Source organism: Daucus carota, chromosome 9 (assembly GCF_001625215.2).
Source record: "Daucus carota subsp. sativus chromosome 9, DH1 v3.0, whole genome shotgun sequence".
NCBI classification, from domain to species: Eukaryota; Viridiplantae; Streptophyta; class Magnoliopsida; order Apiales; family Apiaceae; genus Daucus; species Daucus carota.
The window spans coordinates 45,701,024-45,711,279 of NC_030389.2; the positions used below are offsets into that span (position 1 = coordinate 45,701,024).

General features: G+C 34.6%; 2 protein-coding genes and 1 long non-coding RNA gene across 4 annotated transcripts; 1 reads left to right on the forward strand and 2 right to left on the reverse strand.

Moving 5' to 3' along the window:
- Window positions 1–1,350: 1,350 nt before the first annotated feature.
- Window positions 1,351–3,253, forward strand: LOC108200209 (uncharacterized). Of its 2 annotated transcripts, none has more exons than XR_010287969.1 (5): window positions 1,351–1,694; window positions 1,845–1,913; window positions 2,125–2,215; window positions 2,298–2,849; window positions 3,114–3,253. It is a non-coding gene; the product is annotated as an uncharacterized LOC108200209 (long non-coding RNA). The 2 variants fall into 2 exon arrangements; XR_001802633.2 differs by having other exon boundaries at window positions 2,741–2,849.
- LOC108200208 (protein NRT1/ PTR FAMILY 6.1) lies at window positions 2,971–7,094 on the reverse strand. The gene is made up of 4 exons (XM_017368274.2): window positions 6,654–7,094; window positions 4,829–5,046; window positions 4,128–4,708; window positions 2,971–4,035 (listed from the first exon to the last, which is right to left on the reverse strand). The coding sequence occupies exons 1-4, from the start codon at window positions 6,949–6,951 to the stop codon at window positions 3,156–3,158; spliced, it is 1,977 nt and encodes a 658-aa protein (XP_017223763.1). The 5' UTR covers window positions 6,952–7,094; the 3' UTR covers window positions 2,971–3,155.
- A 712-nt stretch (window positions 7,095–7,806) lies between these two features.
- Window positions 7,807–8,439, reverse strand: LOC108201743 (uncharacterized). The gene has a single exon (XM_017370028.1). It carries the CDS (start codon window positions 8,437–8,439, stop codon window positions 7,807–7,809), a length of 633 nt encoding a protein of 210 aa, XP_017225517.1.
- Between the last annotated feature and the right edge of the window lie 1,817 nt (window positions 8,440–10,256).

Here is a 10,256-nt window from a genome sequence, read left to right on the forward strand (position 1 = left end):
CCATAAGTGGCCTATTGTAACAGCCAAAAAAGTGTGAATAAAGGCCAAAAAGTGTTGCTGAAAGTGCAAAAAAGGGTTATGGTAACACTTTTTCACAAAACAGGTTTCGAGAGGGGTGAGGTGAGGTCGAGTTCCAGTGAGTTTGTGTTGAGGTGAGTGAAATGAGAGAGGATCTATGTAGTTTGAGTTTTGTTTTTAGTTAGATTAGTTTTAGGACAAGGCAAAGCTGTGTATTATTTCCCCGACATATATGTTTTTTGTTTAATTGTTTTCAATCTCCCGCCTTTTCATTCTAGCCGCTCAAATATTTCACTTTTCAGTTACACTTTTTTTAAAACCAACGGCAACACCAAATAAAATGTTACCATAGATGTCTCATTACATCTACGATTACACTAAAGCTTACCTATGGTTACACTAAAAAACGGTGTAGGCATATGTAGATAAAATTCATTTTAAGGCACCTATGGTAACATTTTATCTTGTAACACCAAAATTATTTGTTACAATAGGCCACTTATGGTGTAGTGTCAACATGCTTACATGAACAATATTCTGCTTATTATATTTTACAAGAGGTCCATATGAGTAGTGATTGTTGTACATACAGATCCTGCACTACCATCTGCAGCCGGCAGATCCTCTGAAGTTGACGTCAACAATCTCTGGTCATCCTACCTTTCAACACTAACTGCATTATCATATGCTCTAATGTTATCGCCTTGTCCTTTATCATCATGCTTAGTTGGTTCATCATGGTCCATTGCCAGAGAATCTCGTGTCTATGATTGCAACTGGTGTTGTTATGTTGCCAACCTCCTCTTTGGACATTTTATCTTGTCCAGATAAAATAACATCCCGGTCACAGAACTTTTGAAACTTTTACTCATCTTGGTTGTCATGGTATTTTTTGAGCAGAAAAAACGGATGCATAGCATGTGTACCAGGAAGACAAAGCATGAATTCAAATTGATAGACAGATGGACAGGGCCGTTCCATACCTTTTGAGGGCCCAGGGGCGAAAGAAGAAAATGGGCCCTATTTTTTTTTTACTTCACTAAATTTGATAACATATGACCTTGTAGCAATATAAACTCAAATTTTAGTCAACTTCCGTAGAAAAATAACTATAAAATAATCAAGTTTAACGATAAAGTGTACTAAGATGTAAAAAAAGAAGATTAAACAAATGTTTGATGACATTTATCTTGGTCAATAGTACCATTAGTTTAGGGTGGACGTAGTCACTTAGGATAGAATAGGACGTAGTCAATTAGGATAGAATAGGCTTACATGAATGATATATACTAATAACAATACATAAATTATAAAATTTTTGGGCCCCTAAAATTTTTGGGCCCTGGGCGGTCGGCATGGTTGCCCTCCCTCAGGGCCGGGCCTGCAGATGGATGGAGTTTCCATAACATAGATGAACTCAGCCACAGTAGATGACCAAGATAATTGGGTAACATCAAAAGAATCAAGGGATTAAAAGAAGAGCGTGCACTTTTTGTTAGTCTTTGCAGTCACATGATTCAACACACAGAAGAGGGATTTGACAAGTTTTTGCTATCTTTGAGTATTGTCTAGTTGGGAAACCCTCTTGGCTCTTACTTTCTGATATAGTGATAGAAAAAATTTCTTGTTCAGCTTAATAGCTTATCCAATCCATTCCAAAACATCATCTCCTTCCTGTGAGTGCTTGATTTCTTCTTAAAAATTTCAGCTTAGTGCTTTCATGAATGAAAAAAAATCCTTTAAAATTCCAATTGATAACACCCTGATTTTCTGTTACTTATATTTGATTTTAACCCTGATCCCTTATACATTTTTGCTATTTGTAGTTTTTCCCCGTTCTTCCTCCTACTGATCAAGATCCCCACATGTCTGATTCGTCTTTTTCTCTATTGATGGTTAGTGTCCTTACTATATCTTTCCATTTATGATTTCTGTCAACAGGTTCATCTTTTTTTTTTTTTTAGTTTACTGGAACGCAAGTTTAGTTCCAATTTCGCCATTTCAATTTTGATATTATTGTTATGTTCATGGTTACATCTAGAATTTGGTTACTTCAGAACTCTTTCGATAGTTTTGTAATATTTCTCTGATAACTTGCTTCTTCAGGAGATTTTAAACTTTATCCAAGCTGCTTCAAAAATGTAAGCTCACGTCGATGGAGCTGATTGTTGTGATGAATCTTCGTTGTCTCCTCAGTGTATGTATTTCCCACATTCTTATCTGTCCGCCTTTATTACGGAACTTTGTTTGTTCTCCAACTGTTTGATTGTATGTTTTAGGTTGTTCAATGGTTAGATCATCTTTAAATGCCAAACTCAAACAAAATTCAATGCTAGGTAAAGCTTTCCGAAATAGTATGATTTTTGTAATACCATTTTCAGATCTTTTTACTTTATTGCCTTTTATCATTTTCTCCATGTTGTATAGATTGTTTTGTTTTATATGTGATAGTCCACATGCTTCATAATGATAAGGAGAACAATAAGTCTTTGGATTTAAATGGTTACATCATCCTGGCTAAGTTTCTAATCTCTGTTGTTTGCAGCATCAGTTTATGAAGTTAAATCTATAAATTTTAGGATTGATTGTCAAAACTTAGTTATACATATAAATTCTGCTTTCTGAGAGTATAGATTTCTGTTTTGGATACAGTCAACACATTATACAAGTGCCAATAGTACTGATGTTGCTCGATTTTTTAACGTGCTTGAGATCATATCAGTGCTTGAGATCATTTCACCACTGGGGCTCTTAGCAAGAGATTGGATTTGGATTGGCTGCTCGATTCTCTCAATTTGAATGGTGTCCCCCAAAGGAACGCCATATTAGAAGTGAGTTTCTTCTGTTTCATAATATTCTATGTTTCATACTTCATAGACTATGCATTCTATATGTCTTCTTGAAATTTCGCCCGTGTTGATCCAACTCTAGCTAAAACATGAAGAATCTGGATGAGAAAGGGAAATATTCAAGTTCAATACAGTTCTGTATACGAAGCAATTAAAGAAAATATAAAATTTATAATAGTGCAGAAATTAAGAGACCAAAATTAAATTGGTACGTATTTTAATGGCAAGATCAACAATTTTTCGCAGCTTTAAATAAATTTTGAAGTCTCCTTATTCAGAACAATCTATTCAAACTGCTTCGCCTGTGGCAATCTCGATCCCTCCAGCAGCGCCAGTATGCTTTCTCCTGTACTGGTATCTACGAGCGCAATATAAAAAGATGAAAAAATTGATCAAACTCATTGCTGTGAGAAGCCAATAAAGATAGTCAAATCTTCCGTTATTTATGTTCTGGGACAGCCACGAAATTTTCCTTTTTTCCTGGTCTCCTGTTGCAGAGTTGATAATGCTGTTTAAAGCAGTGGCAGCAAAGCAACCCAGACCCCCAGCTAGTGCAGCATAAGCTGAACCGATACTTCTCATCGCATCGGGGGCCTCCTGGTAGAGAAATTCCAGTAGTCCCACAATACAAAATACTTCAGCTAGTCCAATGAGGCAGTACTGAATCAACAGCCAGTATGCACTCAAGTCAGGCATAGGGCTAAGAAAACTAGCCTCAAATCCGTGTTCTATTGCATAATTCCTTCTGAATCTCTCAAACACTGCAGCCCACGCCACAGACAATATTGAAAGTCCCAAACCAATTCCTACCCTCTGTAGCTGGGAAGCACCATGAGGATTTCCCGTTATGCGCTTGGACAGAGGCACAAATACGGTGTAATAAAGAGATAGCAATAGAAATATGCTTAGGCCAGGGAATACTGGCATGCATGTGACAGGGAGTTTCAAATGCCCCATATAGGTATTTAATGTATAAGCTTGTTGCACTGATAGAGTCAAAAACTCAGTCAAGATTAGGCTCAGCATGATAGTGCAGGCCGGAATGGGAAGAAGCTTTATTAGAATCTTCACTTCCTCAACCTGTGTCACCGTGCAGAGTTTCCAAGGACTTGGCACCTGGCAGTCCCCTCCATCATCTTTTAGTTGCAGAGCTGCCTTATCCAAGCACCTATACCACAAAAAATAACGGGATCAATTTGTGTTGTAAACAAATTAAACCACAAGCACAGTATATATATGCTGGTCTTGAATCAGAAGTACCTGAAATCATTAGAGTGAGGTATCTTGGTGCTACCCTTGATTGCAGATCTGTTTCCTGGTAGCTCGTAAAGGCCTATTAATTCAGTGGTATCAAAGGAGACATTTCTCTTGTGAAAAGCAGCAACCAGGACTTGTGCAACACGGGTGAGAGGGCTGCCTCCAGGCAGTCTATGACGGTATAAAGGAGTTCCCAAAAAGAAGAGCATGTTGGAGATGCCCATGGCTATAGCTAGGGTACCAAAGGCAAATCCCCATCCGTGTTTTATTTGGATGTACACGATGGCTGTAAAGGCCACAATGGCCCCTAGGGTGACACAGAGGTAGAACAAGTTAAAATATCTGTCCAGGTGAGACTTGTAATTCTGGCTTCTCTCATCAAACTGATCAGCCCCAAAAGAAGACACACAAGGCCTTATTCCTGCTGCTCCAAAGCCCGTTATGTAAAGTACAGTGTAGAGGTAGAACATTTGCCATGGCCTTGCAGATTCACAATTTCCCAAAAGCAGCGCAAACTGACTACAGTCATCTTGCTTTGGCACTAATATGTTCATTGTAGCAGATAAAGTTATTCCTGTTAAACCCTAGCTTGACATGATCAGAAGTAGTAATTAATATATCATCCACTTTGCTACTTGTGTTTATATGTCAGTGTTGTTTCACTAGCTGTACTAGAATTAAGTAGTCATGTCTCACTCACTCACCGCAAGATAGATGGTGGAAAATATAGCAATTGTCCAATAGCGACCAAGATATGCGTCGGCTAAGAAACCACCAAAAACTGACGACGCTTGGGAAATTCCCAAGAAATTATTTACAGCATTTGCTGAACTGGAGAAAGGTCTGTGCATCACGTAGAACATAAAAGCTACCATATTAATAGACAGCCCAAAGTAAGCCATTCTTTCCGTCATTTCATTCCCTGCAACATAGATAGCAATTACCCGTCTACTTAAAATTACATACATTTCTATACTGCTAGTGAGAAATATGTTTCATGAAAATATTTTGAACAAATATTTTAAATTATTTGTTCAAAATAATTTATCGAACTACGTTTTACGAGAGTATTAGAATGCGTGCCGAACCCCCGTCCCCGAATGTAAACAAATGAGGGGACGGAGGGAGTACATATTATGATGTGATGATTATTATTGATATGTATTTACATGCTTCACAAAAATTATAGAATTATCAAATAAAAATATTTTACGTAGAATCTCTGCATCTTGTATATTTAATTATATCATATAAATTTATATGTATAAAACTAAATCATATAGTTTATAAAGTATAATTTCATAATATTTTTTCTAAATTTTTCTTTTTTGAATAAAAATTTAAATATCAAATTTTTATTCAGAAAATTTTTTTATAAAAAATATTACAAAAAATAACGTACACAATTGAATGGAAGTAATCTTTTTTACAAATTTTAATGTATGAAAATAAAATACTATATATATGTTTTTTTATTATTGTAGTACTCCCTAAGATATATTAGTCTCTTACACGTGTTTTTTTCACATGTCTAAAATTATTATTTTTAAATTATTTTTTTATGAATAAAAATATCAATATCATATTTTAATTAACAAAAGGAAAATTTAAAAATAATATTTTCAAGTGTGTGGTTAAAACTCTAAAAAATATGTGAAAAAAAGTCAAAATCCACTCCCAGAAAAAGACAAACACCCTAGAAAAAGAATAATACTTCATTTTCATAAATTTATTGAGATTATTAATGATATAGTTATGGCTTAATGACCTTTTAGTTGTCGAAGTTTGGGTGGAAGTTCCGATGCGGTCTCGATGTTTAAAGTCTTTCGATTCGACCCTACCAAATTTTCCGAATGTACCTTTTAACTCTTATGGCATATCGTATCGGTATATAACGGGATGGACAAAGTTGACATTTTACATGTGAGAGGCTTAAAAGGGGCATTAAACATCGAGGTTAAAAGGAACATCTAATGTATTTTAATGTATTATTTGGGACTTAAAAGGAACAAGATGTATACTTTAGAGGTTAAAAGGTACGCCCAAACTTTTCTCTGAATATGAATTATCAAGTTTAACCCTGATTTATACCGGTATTCAAAAAATGGGTTAAAAGGTACAACATAGAAACTTGGAAGGTCGAATCGAATAACTTTAAACATCGAGACCGCATCGGAACTTCCACCCAAATTTCGAGGGCTAAAAGATCATTAAGCCTATAGTTAAATAGAATAATAATTAAATTTAATTTATGTAGTCTAACATTGAGCGATCTCATCCAAATTATTAAACATAAATATTATAAAATCATAATAAAATTGAGCATGGAAAATTCAGAACCATGTATGTGTGTCTATTTCATGATGAATTTACTTAGAATCATATTATCGTTAATTCTTGTTCAACACATGTTAATACTATTACTAATTTTTATATTAGATTTTATAGTATGATTTTAGAAATCGATAAAATTTAATGATTAGTATTTTTTGAGTCTAGGAAAAAAATATCATAAAATAAAACTTATACCGAAAATGAAGAAGGCAGCTAGCCAACCACCGGTTTTGGAGAGACGTTGTTCGGAGATAGGTTTCCGTTGAATATCAACGGGCGTGGTTCCTCCACCTCCACCTCCACCTCCAGTAATGTAACCGCCGGCAAAAGGTGTCCTCCTGCCCTCATCGGACTCCATAAAATACAACCCAAGATTTTTTCTGCTACTTTTGTACACTGAAGAAGATGATGCCACCTCCATAGAAGTAGAACCTGACCTACTAGTGATCCCGTGATCTGACTCCACTTGTGTGCTATCCATGGTCGAATTCATGTTACCTAGCAGTGGCAGCTGTGACGGGTGGGAGTCTGGTGTATGTAACCATTGTGATATTCTCGGAAGCACATCACTTTATTTATTTATTAAAATAAACTGGATCTTCTACTGGACACAAATCATATATTTATCGATGTTCTATCTTATAAGGCAGTTGTAGTAGTACCGCGGACTGTCCAACTAACACCGGAAGCGTATTTAAGTCAGCATTAAATACAATATGAATGACAAGCTAGGCTAGCTGAGCAGCCATAAATGCTAGAGGACCCAGTCGCACCTATCAACTTAACCATAAAGTTTAAAACAAAGAACTGAAGAAGAAATACAAATACAGAATTCCATCCTCCCAATTTCAGAACATAGTACTATGTCACACCGAAAAAGTAGTTGATTGATTTCGTAACTTACTGGTCTCCTATTTAGATGAAAGTTGAAACCACGCAACACAATCTGCCGGGTCTCTGACTAAATTCAAAACAAGTTATTAATCGATCAAAATAAAGAGTAAGGTTGTACTCCCTCTGTCCCTCTCATTTCTTTACGGTTACTATTTTGGGATGTCCCTCTCATTTCTTTACATTACCATAAATAGTAAGTATTTTCCATCATTACACCCACTATCTTCCCCCACTATCTCATATTTAACAATAAAAACTACTATTACACCCACTACTTTCCTCCACTATCTCAAATTTATTATTAAATATTGATGGGTCCCACCACTTTAACCACTTTTCATCTAACTTTACTCATTTTTTATACATTGTCTTGGTCTCCGTGTCCCCCTCCAATGTAAACAATTGAGGGGGACGGAGGAAGTAAGTGTTTTTTTTTTAAAGTAAGACTTTTTTATTAGATCAAAAAAACATCATACATAATGTTCTCCAACACACTAGGTGGAGGAGACTCAAACTCAATGAAGCAATTCACCTCACAAGATACCCGTGCTAACGAATGGGCTACTCTGTTGGCTTGCTTCTTAACAAATACAAGATCAATATCTGGACGACCAATCATCATCAAGCGGCTCTCATTAATCAGGTTGCCCACTTCTAAAAAATTGATTACTCCCCTGTTAACAGCCTGAACAGTAAGCAATGAGTCACTTTCTAGCTCCACATTCATTATGCCTAGCTCCATAATCCATTTTAAAGCTTCCACCACTCCGAATGCTTCTGCCTCAAATACTGTGACTTCTCCTTCATGCCTTGAACATTTAGCTTTACAGAATCCACCATTTTGGTCGCGCAGCACCATACCAAGTGCAAAGCTCGAAGTTCCTGCATGCACAGACGCGTCAACATTAATCTTTAGTTTGCCAGGTTCCGGAGCTTTCCAATAGTTTGTCACATCTTGCTTACTTCGTCTACTCGCATCACCCGTAGTCAACTTATACTTTTGCACCTTTTGCCACTGAGAAATCTGTTTCGCACTCCACTGCATTGCCATACTCGGAGTTACCACTTTATGTTCCCAGACCTTCATATTTCTAGCCGACCACATACCCCATAAATTTATGTATAACATCAATATAATTTTTGAGAACTAATTTTGTAACTTATGGGACTCCAATCCATTGATTTAGATGAAACCACACAATTTTACTTAATTTATCAAAAGTTGTTTATTATTTAAAATAAATAAATAAATTATAAGTAATAAGTATATTAATTTATAAATTTTGAAATATTTGGATAATAATATGATATGATTATATAAATTATTTAAGTATATGAAAAATTTATTATAAGTTAATAGAATGTTTGATAATATAAAAAATAAAGTAATTTTTCAACTTTCGGATTTTATTAGAAAACTGTATTGTTTTTTGGGAAAATAGATTTTTTTACCACCCAACTTATTATTTGTTTAGAAACCTACCACTGAACTATAATTTTTTTCTTTTTTGTTACTAATGTTAGGTTCGGACTATTTTTTGTCACTAACGTTAGGTTCGGATTTGATTATTAACACTATGTTATTTTTTTAGTATTATAAAAATATAGTGTTAGTCTGCAATATAATGGCGATCTGATATGTGTCTATATTTTTATGTAGTGTCCTAGGTAGTTTACCTTGAAGGACGAGAGTTGGATACGCATTTTGAGATTCCAAAAAATTTCAAAAATCATTTTATTTTATTTTTTCTGAATAAGATTTAATGTTGTTTTTTTTTCCCTTAAAAAAACGTTGGATTTTTTTTTTGTCACTAATCTTATGTTTTGATTTGATTATTAACAATATGTTATTTTTTTAGCATTATAAAAATATAGTGGTAGTCTGCAATATTATGGTGATATGATATGTGTTTATAATATTATATACAGTCATCTATATGTCCCTTAGTTAGTTTACCTTGAAGTACGAGAGTTTAACAGGCATTTTAAGAACCTGAAAAATTTAGTTTTATGAATTATTTTAAGACTCCACAAATATATAGTATCATTTGATTTTATAGTTCTTTACCACTACTTGTCACGTATTTTAAGGTTCCCATTTTTTATAAATATAGTTCCATAAGTTAATTTTGAGATTTCCTTTCTGAGTAAAAAAATCCGTACTCTCATCTTCTAAGATAAACTACTTAAGACACATACGAAGTACTACATATAAAGATATAGACACAGATCACTATTATATTGCAGACTACCGAAAAATAGATTTCTGAAAAATATTGTTTAGATGGTCGGAAAATTTAAATAAAGGTCTGATTTTAATTAAATATAATAAAATTTCTCAAAATGCCCCTTCAAAGTTAACGGTAACGGCAGAAGATAACGGAAAGGGTGCAAAGTGTCTACGGGTTAAAAGTAAGGGACTGCATAGTGTTTATTCCAAAACTATTAGGTGCAATGTGCAACATTCTGAAATCAAAGGGGTGCCAAATGCAATTAATACTAAAAAGAATAACATAATGTTAATAATCAAATCTGAAACTAACGTTAGTGACAAAAAAAAATCCGAACATAACATTAGTGGCAAAAAAGAAAAAAATTATAGTTCAATGGTAGGTTTCTAAACAAATAATAAGTTGGGTGGCAAAAAAATCTATTTTCCCTTGGTTTTTTTTAACACAGACGGCAGCCTTTTGTTGACAGAAGGTTTGCTATTCAAATTTTGGGGTTTTCCTTTCATTAATCTTACTCAGAGCGGCTTTCTTCTGGGAAGCAACAACCTCTACCACATTAAAATATTACTCTAGGTTTTTGGAGCACCAATCCACCTATGGTTCAAAACTTTACAGAGTGATTTACCTTTGAGAAATACAAACAACTACACATGACCTTCTAAACGTTACACAT

Coding starts and splice junctions, on each gene's coding strand:
- LOC108200208 (XM_017368274.2), bottom strand. CDS start 6,951: ATGAATTCGACCATGGATAGCACACAAGTGGAGTCAGATCACGGGATC. Junction 5,047..6,653: donor AGCTGCCTTCTTCATTTTCG/GTATAAGTTTTA, acceptor TCTATGTTGCAG/GGAATGAAATGACGGAAAGA. Junction 4,036..4,127: donor CCTCACTCTAATGATTTCAG/GTACTTCTGATT, acceptor TTTGTGGTATAG/GTGCTTGGATAAGGCAGCTC.
- LOC108201743 (XM_017370028.1), bottom strand. CDS start 8,439: ATGAAGGTCTGGGAACATAAAGTGGTAACTCCGAGTATGGCAATGCAG.